Source organism: Mastigoproctus giganteus, chromosome 6 (genome assembly GCF_048544385.1).
Source record: "Mastigoproctus giganteus isolate SK-2022 chromosome 6, ASM4854438v1, whole genome shotgun sequence".
In the NCBI taxonomy this organism is placed as follows: Eukaryota; Metazoa; Arthropoda; class Arachnida; order Uropygi; family Thelyphonidae; genus Mastigoproctus; species Mastigoproctus giganteus.
Window position 1 is genome coordinate 232,898,706 of NC_143580.1, and position 20,754 is coordinate 232,919,459.

The following is a 20,754-nucleotide window of genomic DNA, read 5'->3' on the forward strand; positions in this document are numbered from 1 at the left end:
TGGTTCAAGTGTCTTATTGCAACATTTAAGTTGCATTGCATCTGCCACATATTTATTTACAAGAATTCTCGATCGATGGAGAGTGAATCCTCCTTGTCAATCAGCAATTGTTGGAAAAAAGTGCAACACTGATAACTGTATAATATCTGGCAAATATCAAGCCACTGACTTGGAATGCATGCTTTACTGCTAACCAATCCAGTAAAAGATCTAAAAACCTTCTCATTAAAGAAAAGTTACAGGGACTGCAAGTTTTACATGTGATATGGGAAGAAAGGGGGCTTTGACGACTGGCACAGATTTTGAACAGGCTCTGACAGATTTCTAAGGCTCTGACTGATATTTTTAGCATTAGTATTACTAAAGGCACATGATGCAAGAAAGCAAGCTTATATAGCATCAGCCAAAAAAAAAAAAAAAAAAAAACCCCTTTCTCATTTCACCCATCCACTCGTCCCAAATGTGTCTAGTTCTGCCTGGAATCTATTTAAGATATCAACTTCTACAACGACAGATGGAAGTTTGTTCCAGCAATCAACCACACGCTGGCTAAAGGCAAACTTTTGCACATCTATCCTACAACTGTCTTTCCTCGATTTGAATTTATGCCCTCTCATGAGATTATTCTGAGCAAGAGAAAGAATCCTATCAGCATTGAGCATGCTCAAACCATTCAAGGCTTTATACACCTCAATCAGATCACCTCACAGGTGCCTAGTCTCCAGACACTGTAATTTGCAAAACTTGGGCCTTTCTTTGTAAGAGCAACCCTTTGTTCCATTCACTAATCTTGTTGCCCTTCTCTGTACTCATTCCAGCAGCTTTACATCCTTCTTAAAACGAGGCCTCCAGACCTGTATACAGTACTCAAGGTGTGGCCTGACCATTGCCTTATACAAGTGAATAATTACCTCCTTATCCCTCCTAGAAAAATTGCCGTATATCATTGACAAGACACCATGAGCTACTCTTGCAGCCCATCTGCACTGCTCAGAGAACTTCATATCTGCTTGCACAATTACCCCCAGGTCCTTTTCATTCTCTACCACTGTCAGTGTAGTACCACACATTTGATACGTTCCGGGGTTAATCCATTCACCTATATCACAGCCATCCTCATTATCATCATGATTGGTGAGTTAAATATTTTTTAATATATTTTTAATATAAAACATTCATAATGTTTATATTTATTTTTGTCATAACAAGCATGGTCATTACATACATTACATATTAATTCTCATAAGTAATGAATGTTCTAATAAAATTTCTTATTTTATTATATTATAATTTCTTACTTAAATAAATTTTATTTATTTAAGTAAGAAAGGCCCACCTAGTTCCCCTTAAGGTTTGGCCTTAATATTTACTGGATTTCCAGGATAAGTATAAGTTTTGCAGCAAGCAGCCTATAAATAAGAAATGCTTACCTTTTAAATTAATGGTCTGGTTATATTTTAACTGAATAATTTTATCAAATGCAGCATCTACATCATCCAAGGTAAACAGTTCAAAATCTTCTGTGTTATGTCGTGACTAAATATATAAAAAAAGAATATAAAAAATTGTTTAATCTACACACATTGTGTATATATGCTAATGAGAAATGTAAAGCAACATATAAGTGATTCAAAATGATATTGATTTTAAAAAGTTACTTTGGCAAACCAATAAGGATACATTGAAATGACTAAATCAGTAATCTTGATTTAACTAGGTTAAATTTTTAAAATTGGAAAGTTCATTTTGGATTAACCTATATATATATATATATATATCCAATATTTTAAATTAAATAAAACATAAGCCAGTAGTATGGCAAAAACTATAGAGCGAAAATTAACATAAAAATAACCCAAACAAATTTTTGCCATACTACTGGCTTATGTTTTATTTAATTTAAAATATTGGATGTATTTCAGCTTCATATGGAGGAATTGCATGTCGCTGCCTCTAATGAACGCATAATTATTTATTTATTTATTTATTCCCTTTATTATAATTTAATTTATGTTAATATTTAATACAAATCAATGATAGTATATATATATATATATATATATATATATATATATATATATATACTATCAGTATATATATATATACTATAAAAATATATAAAATAAAATAAAAAAATAATATAAAATAAAATATAAAATATAAAGACCAGTAATGTATTAACTATAATACCTATGTGTAGAAAATACCTGTGATTAAGAAAATGAACAAAGACGAAATAAACCACAATAGAATGATAATACAAAAAGAAATAACTATATATATATATATATATATATATATATCTCTGTATTAAGCGAAGAATTATTTGTAAATTTTAACATAGAGATCAGCACCAATTAATGCCATCTAAGTGAAAGACTGTGCATTACATTGGTCTGTATTGATATGTACTAGATATGATAGAATATGGTAGAGTGAAAATTTATCGGATTGGCAATGAGGTAGCCAGTTGAGTGAGATTAGGTGCAGTCTGCGAAAGACCTGTGCGTCAAAAACGCCCAAGTAATGTGCAAAGGCCCAACGCCGGCACAGTGGCAAAAACCTAGAAGTACAATACGTAATATAAAGTGAGAGTAAAATAAAATGAGATAAAACATAAAGCAAAAAGGCAAAAAAAAGGTAGTAGTGGTAGTAGCATAAATGGAAACATGATAGAGCAAAAATATATAAAATAAAATAATAAGGCAAAATTATAAAAGTTATAAAATGTGTTAATTATGGGTTAGTCGATATACTGAAAGGGACTTTTTCTAGGGCTAACCCTCTCAATATATCGGCCCATAATTAACGTGGCTATCTGTTTCTGTTGTCAACTTCCTACAAAACTAGGTTCGAATATATATAAGATAGTATGATAGTAATAATGTAGTACCATAGTGAATCAAGAAATTTAGCAGTATTATAAAATAAGGGCCGAAAGCTGATAATAAGCAAAATGTAGTAAGTAAAGTAATTTGGAAGTAATATGATATCATGGCCTAATGCTGGTAATAAGCAGATTTTGATTAGTAGTTTATGGGCGAGATGACTATTAGCCCGACAGATAGCATAGTAGCATATAATAGAGCAAGAGTTCCATCCACGGTAGTTACATTTTTACATTATCTATGTTGAATAGGCAGCATGGGCTAAAGGAAGGAGAACGGAAATAGGATAAAGAACAGCAATAGTACCTCAATCCCCCTCGAATTGCTCTAATAGTTCATGAGGTATGAAAGAGTAGGGTTATATAGTATATGGCTAAAAGTATAGACAAAGGGAAGAATACAATTGTACGTGGGAAGAAACTGGGAGTGTAACTTCCTGTCCCTTAAAGAAAGGAATCCTGGTTTATGGTAAGTATCTCATCGTATAAGATGTAGGAGATATATTGTAACAGAAGTAGTAGTAGTAGTAGTGGCATGTGATGCAAGAAAGCATGAGAGATATATTGTAACAGAAGATAAGAAACTGAAGATATAATAAAGACTTAGCATAATGTAGATATGATGGACCAAATGGTTGATATATATATATATAGAACAAATTCCTGGTGAAAAATTATATAAGTAAGTAAGTTCACCACCGATGAACGTGAAGATAGAAAGACCGAGAAGTGGAGCACGTGTATCATTTATCTGATGCTGGTAGATGTGGGCGCCCTCTAGGTTCGGGGGTTAGTGAAATAAGTTTTGCGGGCAGTTGACGACAGAAACAGATAGCCACGTTAATTATGGGCCGATATATTGAGAGGGTTAGCACTAGAAAAAGTCCCTTTGAATATATTGACTAACCCATAATTAACACATTTTATAACTTTTATAATTTTGCCTTATTATTTTATTTTATATATTTTTGCTCTACCATATTTCCATTTATGCTACTACCTTTTTTTCGCCTTTTTGCTTTACGTTTTATCTCATTTTGTTTTACTCTCACTTTATATTACATATTGTACTTCTAGGTTTTTGCCACTGTGCCGGCGTTGGGCCTTTATATATATATATATATATATATATATATATATATATATATATGTATATATATATATATATATATATATATATATATATATAAGTATAATATATGTAATATAATACACTAATTCAGTAAAATTATGCTGGAATTAAAAGATGGAAGTCAGAAGCTAACTGATATCTACAATTTTAAGAATGCCACTTGCTTTACTTGAATATGTGAAATTATTAGCAGAAAATTTTTCTCATCATAAATATGAGCAATGAATTCTACATAACCTATAATATGCAGTTGTTTGCTAATTTTACTAACTTAGATGTTACATAGATTTACCTGATAATGTCGAGGAGACTAAAGATGATTCCTTTGAATTTCAGAAATGTAGAGAGAATAAGGGGATAAAAACTTAAATGGGAGAAATTAAGTATTTCTGGATGTGAAGTAAACTCTATAAAGAAATGGAGGTGAGCTGGAAAGGAATCAGTTGCTGGATTAGTATGGAAGGCTACTTTTAGACAGGATTATAGACGAGAACTATCATGGATTGACTGATATTACAATACAGGAGGAGGCTGTAATCATTGGAGATGCTGTTGTTGTTTTGGTGTTTATTGGCGCATCGACAACGGAGATCATAGTGCGCCAGTTCATTTGTTATACAATGTTTTCTTTATATAAATCTTGTTCGAATGTAAAAGGTTAACTGTTTCTGTGGTATTATACTATTATTTACAGCAGATGGTATATGATGATTGTTTGTATGAATCTAAAAATATCTGACACGTGTTCTTTGTCACCTATAAGATCTTTAAGAGTGATGTTTTGGTTTCCTTTATATAATGATGAAAAAATTTGGTGTCGATCATTTTCATATGTTGGGCATTCTATAAGTATATGTTTAACTGTTTGGATAGTATTGCATACATGGCATCTTTGGGATTCTTCTGCACGTAATAGATAACCATTTGTGAAATGTGTATGGCCTATCCGCAATCTGGTCAGAACAACTTCTTCTCTCCTTGATTTCCTTATGCTCGTTTTCCAGTGCTCAACTTTTGGTTTTATTTCATATAATTGGAACTGTGGAACTGTGAAATATTGTTCTTGAAGGTTAGTGGTTGATTTTGCAATTCTATCCGCTTCTTCATTTCCTTTTATCCCTTTGTGTCCTGGCATCCAGCAGAAAAGTATCTCTTGTTTTTTATTTGTGAAGCCTGTTAGTATCTGTTTAATTTGCCAGAGTACTGGATGAGTTATATTGCTTGTGTTTTGTATGGCTTGGATTACACTTAATGAATCACAGTATATTACTGTTCTCAAGTGGTAGGTGGTTCTGAAATGCTCCAGGGCTATCTGAACTGCTACTAATTCTGCAGCATAGACACTGCATTCTTCTGGGAGTTGGCGTGACAATGTAACATCTGGGAATACTGCTGCTGCTCCTACATGGTTCTCTGATTTTGATCCGTCTGTATATATTGGTATGTGATTGGGATATTGAATTCTATGTGCTGCATGCAGTTGTTGAAAGTTGCTGTCTGATAAAGTATTTTTATTCCAGTTTTGTGTGAGGAGTTCATAAGCTGTGGTATGGTTTATCCATGGTGGATCTATATGTCCTTCTTGGTTTGCAACGTTATCTATTTTGAGATCATGTGTTATCAGTAGCTCCTGTAGTCTGATGCCTAGGGGCTGGTTCGCTCTTTTGCAGTTCCTATATATGTTTTCCCATTTTGGCGAGAATAAAGTTGTCCAAGTCGGATGGTTTCTTATGGGTCTTATCCTGTAAGCATACAGCAGTGACAACTGTTCTCTCCTCAGGAACAGTGGTGATTCATTAGTCTCTGTATAGAGACTGTATATAGGGGATGTGCGGAAAGCTCCTGTTGCTATTCGTATTGCACTATGGTGAATCGGATCTAGCCATTTGAGGGCGCTCTTTCTTGATGATGCATAAACCAGTGCTCCATAATCTATTTTTGACCTTACTAGTGCTTTATACAAGTTGAGCAGGGTATAATGGTCTGCACCCCAAGATGTTGTTGTTAAGACTTTAAGAATATTAAGTTGTTTCATACATTTTATTCGTAGTTCTTTTATATGTTCTACAAAGGTCAACTTGTTGTCTAGAATAAGTCCAAAAAATTTTACACTGTGTTTAACTGGTATTGCGTTACCTTGCAATATTAGTTCAGGTTCAGGGTATAAATTTCATTTTCTACAGAAATGTACGCAGACTGTTTTTTTCTTTTGATATTCTAAACTCGTTTTCTGGGCCCAGTGACTGATGTTGTTAATTGCACATTGTAGTTGTCTTTCTATAGTTCCCATGTTCTGTGCTTGATATGAAATACTGAAGTCATCTACATATAGTGCATATGACACTGTGGGTGGTAGTTGTTTTGTGATGCTATTTATTTTTATGGAGAATAGTATGGCACTCAGGACAGACCCTTGGGGAACTCCTTCTTCTTGTTTATATGATTTTGACATGGTGTTTTGTACTCTAACTTGAAATGTTCTATTTTTCATGAAATTTTGAATGAATAGTGGTAAATGTCCTCTGAGTCCTGCATCGTGGATATCCTGTAATAAACCGTGTCTCCATGCTGTGTCATAGACCTTTTCTATATCAAAAAATACAGTAACCATATGCTTTGAGGTTATAAATGCATCTCTTATATCTTCTTCTATTCATACAAGGTGATCTAATGTGGATCGACTGTGTCTAAACCCACACTGCATATTGGTGAACCAGTTAGTTGTCTCAAAAAACTAGACTAAGCTTTTGTTGATGATCTTCTCTAGTACTTTGCTTAAGCAGCTTGTGAGGGCTATCGGACGATAGTTGTTTGGGTCCTTCTGATCTTTATTGGGTTTTTGGAAAGCTAATACTATTGCATGATGCCACGCTTCAGGATATTGGTTTTCTAGAAATATGCGGTTGTACAGTTGAAGGAGGTTTTCTATCTCTTCCTGCTTTAGGTGTTTAAGCATATCATAGTGTATGTTGTCTGGTCCAACTGCACTTAGTTTTGTTTGTGATACTGCTTGACGTAATTCATGTATTGTAATTGATTGGTTGTAGGGTTCAATCCTTTTAGTATTAAAATTAATTCTGTTTTTTTCCGTTTTCTCCTTATAGGTCAAAAATTCAGTAGTGTAGGATTGTTTTGACGATACTTTAGCAAACGTTTCACCTAATATATTAGCTATCTCTAATGGTTCGGTAATGCTTTCTCTATTCCAATGTAATACTAGTGATGGTCGGTTTTTATACTTCCCATTCATTTTTCCTATTTTATTCCATATTATTTTTGTGTTTGTTGTTCTATTTATAGAGGAAGTAAACTGGATCCAGGAAGTTTTTCTGGCTTGTTTCCGTGTATACCTAGTTAGCACTCATGCTTGCTTAAATTTTAAAAGATTATCCGTTGTAGGATATCTCCGGGACTTATTCCAAGCTTTGTTTTGTGTCTTCTTGTTTTCATGCAATCTTTGTCCCACCAGGATTTTGGGTCACTGGAGATGCATTTTAAATAAAGGGATAGAGTTAAGTTTGCCTTGCAAAAAAGTTCAAGACATTAATGACCACTTGGGATTCCATCTGAATGACATCACATGGGGATTATAAATGTGGCAGAATGATACAGTTACAGCAATTCTCGCTAACTAAGTTGTGCAGATATTCTTTTCCCAGCCATTTGATATGTGAAAAAATGTTTATAGTTGTTTTCCCTTGGTGACTGTGTCACTGTTTCCCAAAGATAAGTATACTGTGTAATATTCACTGAATATGCGTAACTGTTTATAATATGGCATAGCATTGAACAACATACCTTTAGTAACTTTAGTGTTGAACATAGTGCCATATTATGTTCTCTACAACCATGTAACTTTCATTTATGATCATTAGCATTAATGTGTATGTATAAAACTGTAAATATGTGTATGAGATCATCTCCATTGAAGCGGAGCAGTCACAAATTCATTCAACAAGAACCAGGGAATGTTGTTATAACAAGAAATGAACAAATTATACATGTCTAAAAACTGCCAGTTAAGCAAAGTTCTGCATCTGGATAATGGTAATCCAAAAATAAGTTATCAACTGGATAGTGGCTCACTCAACATTGTCAAAGATGAAAAAGTCACATATTTATGTTCTCTAATAATCTGTCTAGTTTTTCTTTCAATTCATTTAACACTGATGGCTTTCAAATGACGGTTTCAACCCACAATTGAAAACATGGGATTGAATCAATTTGGACTTGAAAGGGCAGAAACATTTTTGGGCTTTCTTCTCACTATGACTGAATAAATTAGCCCCAGTGAAGATTGCTTGAGAAAAATTTTTCTTCTGTCAAATTGGAAGAAAATATCCCAGAAAAAAAAAAAAAAAAATTTAAATTCTAAAAAACTTTTAATCCATTTGGAGGGTGGTTCCCATTCAAGTGGATTAAAATCTGAAGCTGAATATTTATGTTCAAGAAGAAGCGAACATGTTAAACTATCCACTCCCACAACACCAGAAGGAAATTTGTTTCAACAACTACCCACTGGCTGAAATTAAATTTCCACACATCTATGCTGCAGTTAATCTGCCTCGATATAAATTTATGCCATACTCCATCACATGTCATGTCATGTGTAATCCTTCATCAGTATCATTAATAAATAGTGAAAACAACAATTAGTCTACCAATTATGCCCAAGACTTCACTAATACTATTAGTGAAAGAAGACCAGCACCCACTGAAGAACACTGTCCTCTATCACTCAACCACCCCTTTATCCATTGCAGTAACTTGTTCCTAATGTCACACTGCTCCAATTTTTATAGCAGCCTTTTATGTAGAACAGTATCCAAAGATTTTCTGAAATCTAAGTATTATGTTGAAATTATTTTTTGCATTCAGTTCTTTTGTGACTGTGTCTCATAATGTCGAACCAGATTGGCCAGACAAGATCACTCCTTAACAAATTAATGCTACGACTAATGTATAACTATGTTCCTGTCTAGATGGTTCTGCATTACTTCTTTAACCAGTGAATCTATTATTTTCCTTGAAGCAGAAGTCAAGCTAACATGTCTGTAATTACTCACTTCACACTTTTAATCCCTCTCCCCTTTTGTGAATTGGGGATACATTCACACATCACCAGTCTATAGGCACCTTCCCCAAATCTAACGATACTCTCATAATTACGGTTTGCTTACTTTTTTTGCTGCCTCTCTTTAATATAATTAAGTAGATTCCACTACCCCAGGCATCTTATCTGCCAAGTTTCAGTAACCTCTCTTCTACCTTCCTCTCAGTTATCACAAAATCATAACCCTAAAAAATTTCAGATGTGTGAAGGTTGATGCAAAATACCTTTTCAGTTTGTCTGCAACCTGAGCAGAATCATCAACAGTTATATCGCTCATTGCTTTCCTTCTAGTGTTTATATAAGTAAAGTCTTTGCCACTTTTCTTTGCTAGAATAGTAATCTGCCTTAGTGACTTGATTGATACCTAGATAAACCCAAATTTTCTACACAATTGGTGGATATATGATGCATAGCAAAAGTTCAGACGTTGAAAATTTCACTGAAATATACGATTCAGATATTTAGTTTTTCGCTCGTAATACATTAATTTGAAACATATTAATGTACATATATGAAACAATTTTTATACGAGGCTGTTATAAAGAATGATCATAATTTTTTTCATGAACAACCATCACGTAGCAACTGTGCAGTTGAGTTGTGCGCAGGGTGTGATCTTGGTGATTGGTCAAGTTTATGCCTGTTCTGTTTCGCCTAAGTAACAATGGACATGACACACAAGGAACAGTATGCTTCTCTCAATTTTTGTTTCTGTCTCAAGAAAACATCAGCTGAAGCATATGAAATGTTAAAAGGCTTATGGTGAATCTAGGCCTCCATATAACACAGCTCGCAGGTGGTTTAGACTGTTTAAAGATGGATGTGATTCAATCACAAAAACTGGTGGTCAGGAGTTGCAGCAACTGCCGTCACCACAGAAACCATAAACACTGCTTCTGTATTTAAGAGAAAAGATCGTTGTATAACAGTAAGGCAATTGGCATAACAGATGTTGAGAATATCAGCAGGAATGGTTTACCAGCATGTTGTATCACATCATACACTGTTATGGGACCTTACTACAGAACTGTACAGCACAGGTGGTTGGATGATGCATCACGACAATGCAAGACCTCACACTGTCATTGAGTACTTAGCTAGCATTAATGTCTTATTTCTGCCCTACAGCCCTTGCACCATGTTTTTTATTATTATTTCCAAAGTTAAAGAAGGAGCTGCGAGGAAAACATTTCCAAAAATGATAGAAACAGTAAGTGCATTTCATCAAATGGGGACTACTTTGAAAAAGGACCATCAAAATATGGAAATTAATGAAGGTACGTCGTGAAAAAAATATTACGATCATTCTTTATTGAACAGTCTCATGCATATGACGTATTTGTGCATGTTGGGTTTCAAGAGTACTCACAAATCAGCAGCAGAAAATTCGTATAGGAGTTTGTCAGGAGCTGCAAAGGATGGTTACTGAAGATGGTGAGGTTCTGCACAAAGGGTGACAATAGCGGATGAGACATGGCTTTATCATTTCGACCCAGAGAGTACGCAATAAAAATCTGTTTGGTAGTCTACATCCTCGTCGACATCAAAAATAGCAAAAGTTGTGCAGGAAAGGTTATGGTCATATCTTTTTTTGACATTCAACGAATGGTTTACCAGCATGTTGTACCACATTATACAACTGTTATGGGACGGACCTTACTACAGAACTGTACAGCACACGGATAGTTGGATGATGCATCACAACAATAGAAGACCTCAACAATGCTCGTACTGTCATCGACTGCTTAGCCAGCATTAATGTCAAAACAAATGCGGTCCTCATCTGCCCTACAGCCCTGATCTTGCACCATGTGTGTTTTTTTTTATTTCCAAAGTTAAAGAAGGAGCTGTGAGAAATTTCTAAGAATGACAGAAATGGTGTAAGCGCATTTCATCAAATGGGGACTACTTTTGAAAAGGACCATTTTGATGGTCCTTTTCAAAGTAGTCCCTATTTGGATGATTAATGAAGGTACATTGTGAAAAAAAATATTATGGTCATTCTTTATTGAACCGTGCTTGTATATTATTAACTGTTACTTAAACCTGCCTAGCATGTCCTGGGGCTTATGCAATTTCCTTTCCTGAAATAAATCAAATGTATTTTTAATGTTTAAATCTGGAAATTAGACTTGAAATGTCATAGTACTCAAAATTTAGATATAAATGGTATGATAACACTTATGGACAAATATCCAGAAGATTTTTATTTATGCAACATAAGGACATAGTAAACTCACCTGAAATAGATCATACATGAACATTTGTCCCATTTTGTACACAGGAATAGTTGAATATATAGGGCAGTTCAGACTGCATTTCCCAACCATGTAGGGCAATGCTCCTAAATGAAGGGTGTCGGGATAAGAGAGGAGTACTGCATCAACTTGACTAATATGTCTACAATAAATAAAAAAAAATGAATGCCATAAAAATGTACTAGAAAAAATGTTAAGATATTTAGTATTTCAGTTAATTCTGAGAGAAAAGCTAGCAATACATGGAGTCTTATTTCTTTGAAGAATGTCAAACAGCACAATTACTTGCATCTATTTCCTTGGCTTGCTTATGTATCTGAGGAGATAACTGTTTCCAGCAAAGCAACTGTGCTATATTCATAATTTGCAATAACTCTGGTGCTATCTGAATAAATTATTTATAAATCACTGCAATGGATAAGTCAATACTTGCACAACCTTTTGCAGTCTTAATACCAGTCAAATAATAACTCAATATAAACATTATCAAGTAATTGGTCCAAACAAGTTTACAGGGTGATATAAAATTATATAAATGCATGAAGATGTAACCCCAAAATTTAGGATGTTCAAAATGTTCACTTGAAAGCATTCACATATATCATCTGTTTATATAATTGATAATATGAAGAAAGGCTTCAGTTCTACAAATTGCAGTGTCTGGAGATTAGGCATCTGTGAGGAGATCTGATTGAGATTTTTAAGGCTTTGAATGGATTGAGCAAGCTCAATGCTGATGGGGTTCTTTCTCTTACTCAGACCACCAATGAGGGGACAAATTCAAATTCAGGAAGGATGGTTGCAGAACAGATGTGTGGAAGTTTGCCTTTAGCCAGCAGGTGGTTGATTGCTGGAACAAACTTCCATCTGTTGTTGCGGAAGTAGACAGCTTAAATAAATTCAAGGATGAACTAAAACTATTGGAGGGAATGGATAGGTGAAATTTTTTTGCATCATTTGCCACTAACAATGCTAATCATTATAATATTACACGGAAATGTAATTTTATTGAATCTGTTCACAGAAGATACAGCATGGCTTGTTTTAGTTCACCTCTTCAGAGATTTAAAAGTGGGATTCTTGTTATCATTCCCTTCCCACCTAATTTTTTCAAATGATTATTTCCGAAAATCCCATGGTGACACTTTCACACTTTGTTGCTTGTTTAATTGGCAAGCTTGGAATTCCATTTAGAGCTTCCATATCAAAATAATTAATGACATTAAAAATAACATTTTTACCTTGACTATATTAAAAAAAGTAAGAGATTACCTCAATCTTTTTCGTGGAATGCTTCCAGTCAATTCTCTCCCAAATGTGACGAATAAAATAAGATAAAAAAAATGAATTAATGAATTCCCTCACTCATAGAGATACAACCAAATCCAATGTGCAACGGAATCGAAAGCCGAGAGCCCAGCCTGACCATGAAACACATCAAACCACCGCAGCAAGACCATGAGTGCGAGAAGTCATTGTGTCAGATTAAATAGTTAAAACTGCTTCCAATAATAAATAATTAAAATCAACTAAAAGGATTAAAAACACGATTAAAATTAAAATGATTAAAAGTAACAATTTGGATGATACTCAAATTACCATTCTCTGTCTTCTCCAACTCAACCATCCTTTTATCCATTGCAGCAACTTGTCCCATATTGCTCCAATCTGTACAGCAGTCTTCCATGTGCAACCGTATCAAAAGCTTCATGAAATCCAAGTATATGATATCAGAATTATTTTTTTGCATCCAGTTCCTTTGTAATCACATCATAGTAACCAATCAAATTGGCTAGACAAGACTTCCCCTTAATAAACCCATGCTGTGTCTGAACTATAACCGCAGTCTTGTCTAGATGATCTTGTAGTACTTCTTTAACCAGTGACTCCATTATTTTCCATGGAACAGAATTTAAACTAACAGATCTGTAATTACTCATGAATTTTTGTTCTCTGCCACGAGTCTAGTTCATCTGACATTCATTTAGGCCTAAACCTTGAACAGTATTTCTTGGTATGAAAGACCTAGTAGCTTCCAAGATTAATTCCTTGAATGCTTCCCATTTAGATTTTGCTGTTGGTAACATCATCAGTTGGTCCCACTGTATAGCATTAAAAAAACAAACTGTTTGAGACCACTGTAGTTACCTTTAACAAAAGCAAAAAACCATTTCCTTTACCCCTGATGGTAGTTACAACTTTGAGTAAATCCCATATGTGTACACTGTGATTAGTGGTTACTTTATCTGCAGATTCTTAATGCATGAATAATCACTGCTGATAATCAGATCAATTGTATTACTCCCTCTGGTTGCCTCTCGAACATGCTGCTGTAGAAAACAATCATCCACAAAAGTCTTGCTAATGTGTGAGTGACCAACACACAAGTTACAGTCAACATCTGGGAAGTTAAAATCCCCCATTATAAGACAATCTAATTTACTGGCTCACTCTATTTCTCGGTACAGTTGTTCACTGTACTCATCACAGTCATTAGGCCTATAACATACTTTACTCTCAATTTTGCTTTCCCAATGCTTATGTCACACCAAACTGATTCAATACTGCACTGTCCACCAGTGTCAACTGGATGCAGTTCCTTAGATTTTATGTTTCTTAACTAATAGAAGACCCCCTCCTCCATTTCTATCCTGTCCATCCTTTTTGTACACTTTGTACTCTCCAAATTCCAATTCTGCATTTCTTATATCTGTGTGACACCATGTCTCTGATATCCCAACAGCATCCACTTTTGATGCCCTGAACAGCACTTCAAATTCAAATTTATTTACTATAATTGTAGAATTGGTGTACATGCAAGTATACATGCACCTATACTTTGTATAGGTGCATGTATACTTGCACCTTGAACAAGTAAATACATAGGATGTACTTTAACACATCCTATGTATTTACTTGTTCCATGATGATTCCTAGAAGTTCCTGAAATATCCAGCAACTTGCTTTCCAGGCCACTGCTCATTCCAATAGAAGCAGAGTTGTTGTAAGAAACACTTACAGTGTTTATCAATTCCTCATCCTTGTCATGCCGTGGTACTACCTTTATTAAACTTTGGCACTATGTTTATTAAACTTTACCTTTACGCATAAGCACAAAGTCGGTTTAAATAAGTTAAAGGAAAGTGATGAAATTCAACTTCTTAGTTTTAAGTTAAACAACTTTTCCAGTTAAATCTTCTGATCCTCCACAAGCTGGCTAAGGTTAACCACCTTAGCCATGTTGTGGAAAAGGATAAACTTCTGTGCCTTCCTTAAAATTAAAAATTTTGATGTTAATTTGCCTCACCTCAGTTCAACCACACACATCACAAAACAATTGTTTCAGCTGTTTCCTGTCTACTTAAAAAAATATTAAGTAGTAGCACTCTCTATACCTGGTTCATGTATAAGTTCATTACAAAATCACCAGGTTCAAACACCCTTATGTTTAAGTGTAACTCTTATGTTACATGAAGCTACACTTAAACATAAGCGAGAGACATTTCATAAAACAGTATCTAATGCAATCTGGATTTCAATTAAAAATCAAGTTACCAATTTTTGATTCTCAATATTTACAGAATTCAATCATTACTAAATAATTAGCTGTAATATTGAAATTTATTATAAAACTTACTGTCAGTGTGAGTTATGATAAATATATAGATAAAATATGTGATGTTTAACAGTCACATTTTTATGATATATTATTATTATTAGTAGCAGAAGTAGTGGTGAGGCATATGATTCAAGAAAGCAATTTATAAAGTATCAACAAATAAGGAAAAAAACCTTGCCACATCATTTATTCATCCTCTTCAATAATTTTTTTTGTTCTCTGAATTTATTCAAACTACCCACTTCCACACAACAGATGGAAACTTGTTCCAACAATCAATTTGAATTTATGGCCCCTCATATCAGTCTTTATTAATAAGACTATCCATTTGTTCCCCTCACCAATCTTTTGCTCTTCTCTGCACCCATTCCAGCAGATCTACACCTTTCCGAAAATGAGGCCGCCCCCAGACCTGTAAGCAGTATTCAAGATGTAGCCCAACTATTGCCTTGTACAATTCATACTAAATCATCTCATTTTGTATGTTCAATTATTTTAAACCATAAACACCTCAATTATGTCACACAGATGCCTAGATTGCAATTTACAGAAAGCAATTCTTTCTTAGTAAGAGTACTTTTTTGTTCCCTTGACTAATTGTCTTGCTGTTCTTTTTTTTTTTTTTTTTTTTTGTAGTTGTTGGCGCATAGGCTTCTGTGGCCATAATGCACCTCCCAAGGTTTTTGCAGTACTTTGATCCAAGCCCGAGATGGGATTCGAATTCGCGACCTTTGGGTTGCCAGGCAGGCACTTTACCCACCCGGCTAGCCCGGTCGGCTTTTTGCTGTTCTCTGTGCCCTTTTCAACAGATCCACATACTTTCTAAATAAAATGAGGTTCTAAACTAGTATTAGTACTCAAGGTGCAACCTAATCATTGCCTTATGCAATACAATGGCTCACATCTGGTGAATTTGGGTTTGGCACACCCAGGATCCTGAGCTGGATATCATCATCCTTCTCTTTCTTGGTGATTCCTTTCTCTCTCTCTCTCTCTCTCTCTCTCTCTCTCTCTCTCTCTCAGGGTAACTCGGGGAATTTTTTTTTTTTTTTTTTGGCCGGTGCTGCATAAGTCTCAGGCTTCCTTGCACCATATAGCTAATAATAATAATAATAATAATAATAATAATAACAACACCACTTTATTCTTGCTCACAAAATTGCTGTATCATCAACAGAACCCCATGTTGTCCTAGCAGGCATTGTCACAGTACAATTATTGTCAGATCTTTTTCATTGTTCACTACCCTGAGTTGAGGTGCCAACCAAATGGTATGCTATTCTGGGATTACTGCTACCCAAATGCACAACCTTGTATTTATTATTCTTTGTGGCTATGTTACTACTCCTCAATTATCATTATCAATGTTATACTCATCTGATTAGGTTATTTAGTTCTTGTTGAAGTAGCAACCCAATTAATTTCATTATCCCTTCTTTCCTCCTTTGTGTTTTCTGCAAATTTAAACATTAAACTTGTAATATCTACGTCAACATCATTAATAAATATTAGAAATGACAAGGGAACTAGCAATGATCCCTGTGAGACTCCACTCATAATATTTGCTGAAAAAGAGCAGTACCATTAACTTCTCTTAACAATTAATTTTACGGAAAATTAGCATCTAAGGCCATATTGCTGATGTGGCATTTTCAGCCCACTCAATATGCAAAAGCATTTATATTTATCAGCTGATTTGCATGCTGTGTAGTTGGAAAAATTTTAAATAGCCTCTACTCCCTATATCTGAAAAAGCTAAGAACAACTCTGATTGAAAGTCTTTAAGAATTCCTCCAATGGAATTAAAACACAGACCGAGTTTTAGAGACAGAGCGTGTTAGGGTAAGTGTCTGCAATTCGGCCCAGACAAGATAGGAGGGAGTGTATGATGAGAGCCTTGTCAGTCAATTTGGCCCTGGAAATGCAAAGCTCATGGGGTAGAATTTTTTTCAGTGTAGTCTGTGCTTGCTAACAGGAGAGACTGCTTCTACAGGGATGGGATACACTTAAATAGAAAGGGTGCAAGAATATTTGCTGATGCTATTGAAGCAGTGTTAGGCATGTCGGAAAACTGCTAGTTGGTGGGGGGGATTCACAGACTAAAAGATTAACAGTAGCCGCAGGCAGAGGCGAAAGTGGTTCTTGCACTGCTTCTAATGTGGTAAGCAGCAGCAGCCTAGAGAGCAAGTTTCTGGGTATTTCAAGAGCTGCTGGGAGTCAGTGGAACAAGTAAATACATGGGCTGTGTTAGAGTAACTAAAAGTAAGAACAGGTGCATGTATACTTGCATGCACCTGTTCTATATAATGCTAGAAGTATAATAAATAAATTTGATGAATTTGAAGTGCTGATCAAGGCATCAAAGGCAGATATTGTTGTGATATCAGATACATGGTGTCACACAGATATAAGCAATGCAGAATTGGAATTTGAGGAGTACAATGTGTACAGAAAAGATAGGACGGGAGGAGGGGTTATGCTGTTAGTTAAGGAACATATAAAATCTAAGGAAGTGCACAGTGCAATGTTGAGTCTGTTTGGTGTGACATAAACACCGGGAAAGGGAAATAAGAGTAAGAGTGTGTTATAGGCCTAATGACTGTGATGAGTACAATGAAAAACTGTACAGAGAAATAGAGGGGGCAGTAAATCAGACTGTCTTATAATGGGGGATATTAACTGGAACTTGTGGGTTGGTCACTCACAAACTAGCAAGATTTTTTGGCCTTTATTGGATGAGTGCTTTCTACAGCAGCATGTTCGGGAGACAACCTGAGGGAGTAATACTCTTCATCTGATTGTCAGCAGTGATTATTCATGCATCAAGAATCTGCAGATAAAGGAACCACTAGGTGGCAGCAATCACAGTGTACTGATGTGGGTTTACTTAAAGATGTAACTACCATCTAGGTAAAGGGAAGGGTTTTTTGTTTTCGCAAAGGTGATTATAGTGGTCTCAGACGGTTTTTAAATTCTATACAGTGGGATCAACTGATGATGTTACCAATGGTGAATTCTAAATGGAAAGCTGTCAGGGACTTAATCTTGGAGGTTACTAGGCTTTTCATACCAACTAAGAAATACTGTTCAAGGTTCAGGCCTAAATGGATGTCAGATGAATTGATGAGGCTCATGGCAGAGAAGAAAAATGCATGGGATGCATATAAATTATCAGGCAATAGAAGCCTATGGCACATATAAGCTAATCTGTAATCACGTCACAAAGGTGGTTAGGCAGACAAAGGTAGATTAGGAGAAATCTTTGGCAAACAATGCAAAATAAAACAGCAAAGAGTTCTTTACCTATGTAAACCTCTAGAAGGAAGGGAATGAATCAGATTGGGCCACTTAATATCGATGGTTTGACTATTGATGATCCTGCTCAAGTAGCTGATAAACTGAATGAGTATTTTGCATCTACAGTCACACATGAGGAGTTATTCAAGGAGGGGAATGGCAGAAGTTTATCAAACTCTAACAGGGAGCTAAGTGATTTTGTAATAACTGAGAGCACAGTGGAGGAGAAATTGAAGTTAAGCATAAAAAAGACCCCTGGGGTGGATGGAATCTATCCAGTTATATTGAAGGAGGCAGCAAGGAAAGTTAGCAAACCCTTACCCTTAGCCATAATTATGAGAGGATCTTTAGATTCAGGGGAGTTCACCATTGACTGGAGATGTATCCCCAATTCAGAAAGGGGATTCAAAGGGTGAAACAAATGATTATAGACCTGTTAATTTAACTTCAGTTCCAGGGAAAATAATGGAGTCACTGGTTAAAGAGGTCATACAGGATCACCTAGACAAGACTGCAGTAATAGTTCAGACACAGCATGGAGTTGTTAAGGGGAAGTCTTGTCTGATCAATTTGATTGGATACTATGATGTGATCACAAAGGAACTGGATGCAAAAAATAATTTTGATATCATATACTTGGATTTCAGGAAAGCTTTTGATACTGTTGCACATGGAAGATTGTACAAATTGGAGCAGTATGGCATTAAAGGCAAGTTGCTGCAATGGATAAAAGGATGGTTGAGTGGGAGATGGTAGAGAGTGGTAATAAATGGACAGTATTCTACGTGGACTAATGTTATTAGTGGAGTCCTCCCGAGTTTGGTGTAGGGCCCATTGTTGTTTTGTGTATTTATCAATGATATCAATGAAGGTATATGAGGCTTAATGTCCAAGTTTGCAGATGATACAAAGGTTGGCAGGGTTGTTAATGACACTGAAGACAGTATGCTACTGCAACAGGATCTAGAAAAGTTAGGCAGATGGGCTGAGAAGTGTCAACCAAAGTTTAACATTGACAAATGCAAAGTACTGCATATGGGAAGCAGTAACCCAAGAAAAATGCACCAACTGTGTGGTACTACACTCAGGGAGGTGGAGAATGAAAACGACCTTGGAGCAATTGCGCAGTCAGATATGTAGTTCTCTGAGCAGGTCAGAGTTTTGTCAATGGTATATAGGAATTTTGCTTGCAGAAAGCAATGGTCAGGCCACACCTTGAGTATTGCATACAGGTCTGGAAGTCTCATTCTACGAAGGATGTAGAGTTGATAGAACGAGTACAGAGAAAGGCAACATGATTGGTGAGAGGAACAAAGGGGTGTGCTTACGAAGAAAGGCTTAATTTCTGCAAGTTGCATCATCTGGAGACTACGCACCTGCGAGGTGATCTGATTAAGGTGTATAAGGCCTTGAATGGTCTGAGCAGTCTCAATGCTGATGGGATACTTCTGCTAGGTCAGATTAAGAACCTGAGGGGGCATAGATTCAAACTGAGGAAAGACAGTTGTAGAACAGATGTGCGGAAGCTTGCCTTTAGCCAGCAGGTAGTTGATTTCTGGAACAGACTTCGATCTGTTGTTGTGGAAGCTGATAGCTTAAATAAATTTAAGCTGAACTAGACAAACATTTGGAGTGACCGGATGGGCAAAATGGGAAGGGTTTTTTTTGGCTGATACTGTATAAGCTTGCTTTCTTGCATCGTAAGACTTAACTAATGCTAATGCCAGTAAGATGGTATGAAAAGCTTTACAACTTCTAAGCAACTGATGTTAAAGTTATTCATTGTATTCACTACTGAACTTGTAACAACATCATAGTAGCTAATCAAATTGGTGAGACATTATCTCGCCCCTTAAGAAATTCATGATATCGATAGTCTTGTAATTATATTCTTCATATGATCTTATATTACTTTTTATAACTACAAATTCCATCATTTTCCTCTGGCAAGAAGTTAGACTTATAAGTCTGAGATTGCTCAGATCACTCCTATAATCCCTTCCCCCTTGTGTATGGGAGAGATATTAGCACACTTCCAATCTATTCAAATTTCACCAGAGTTCAAGGATGTTTTCTGCAAATATCGTAGCACATATATATTGTGTGTGCTAGGTGTAGAGAGCATCAAGAAAATAGCAGCACAAAAGAACAGAAGGGATTTATTGTAATAAGTAGTCCAAAGGTTTTAATCATGTTTTGGGCATATATATTTTGTATTTAGCTAAGAATATAACTAATTTAACATTGTGATTGCTACGGTATAGTGTATATCTTGAACTTGATAGCATAAGGTATAACATAAAACTAACAGCGTAATACGTATCACTGCATTAGCTTAGCATAGTACTGTATAGTCAAACAGAGTCAATTAAATTTATTAACTTTATTAATTTTCATTATTAAGTAATTAAATCATATTTAAACAGAAATCATTCCCTAGACTAGAGC

General features: G+C 35.4%; 1 protein-coding gene across 2 annotated transcripts in view; it reads right to left on the bottom strand.

Moving 5' to 3' along the window:
• Positions 1–20,754, bottom strand: part of Cpsf100 (cleavage and polyadenylation specificity factor subunit 2) — a 199,703-nt gene that overhangs the window by 162,268 nt on the left and 16,681 nt on the right. For both annotated transcript variants that reach the window (XM_090375764.1, XM_090375763.1), the window contains 2 exons: positions 11,373–11,532; positions 1,431–1,536 (listed from right to left, as the gene is read on the bottom strand). In XM_090375764.1, the coding sequence (XP_090231890.1) occupies positions 1,431–1,536; positions 11,373–11,462 (196 nt within the window). In that variant the 5' untranslated portion in view covers positions 11,463–11,532. The remainder of the gene's footprint in view (positions 1–1,430; positions 1,537–11,372; positions 11,533–20,754) is intronic.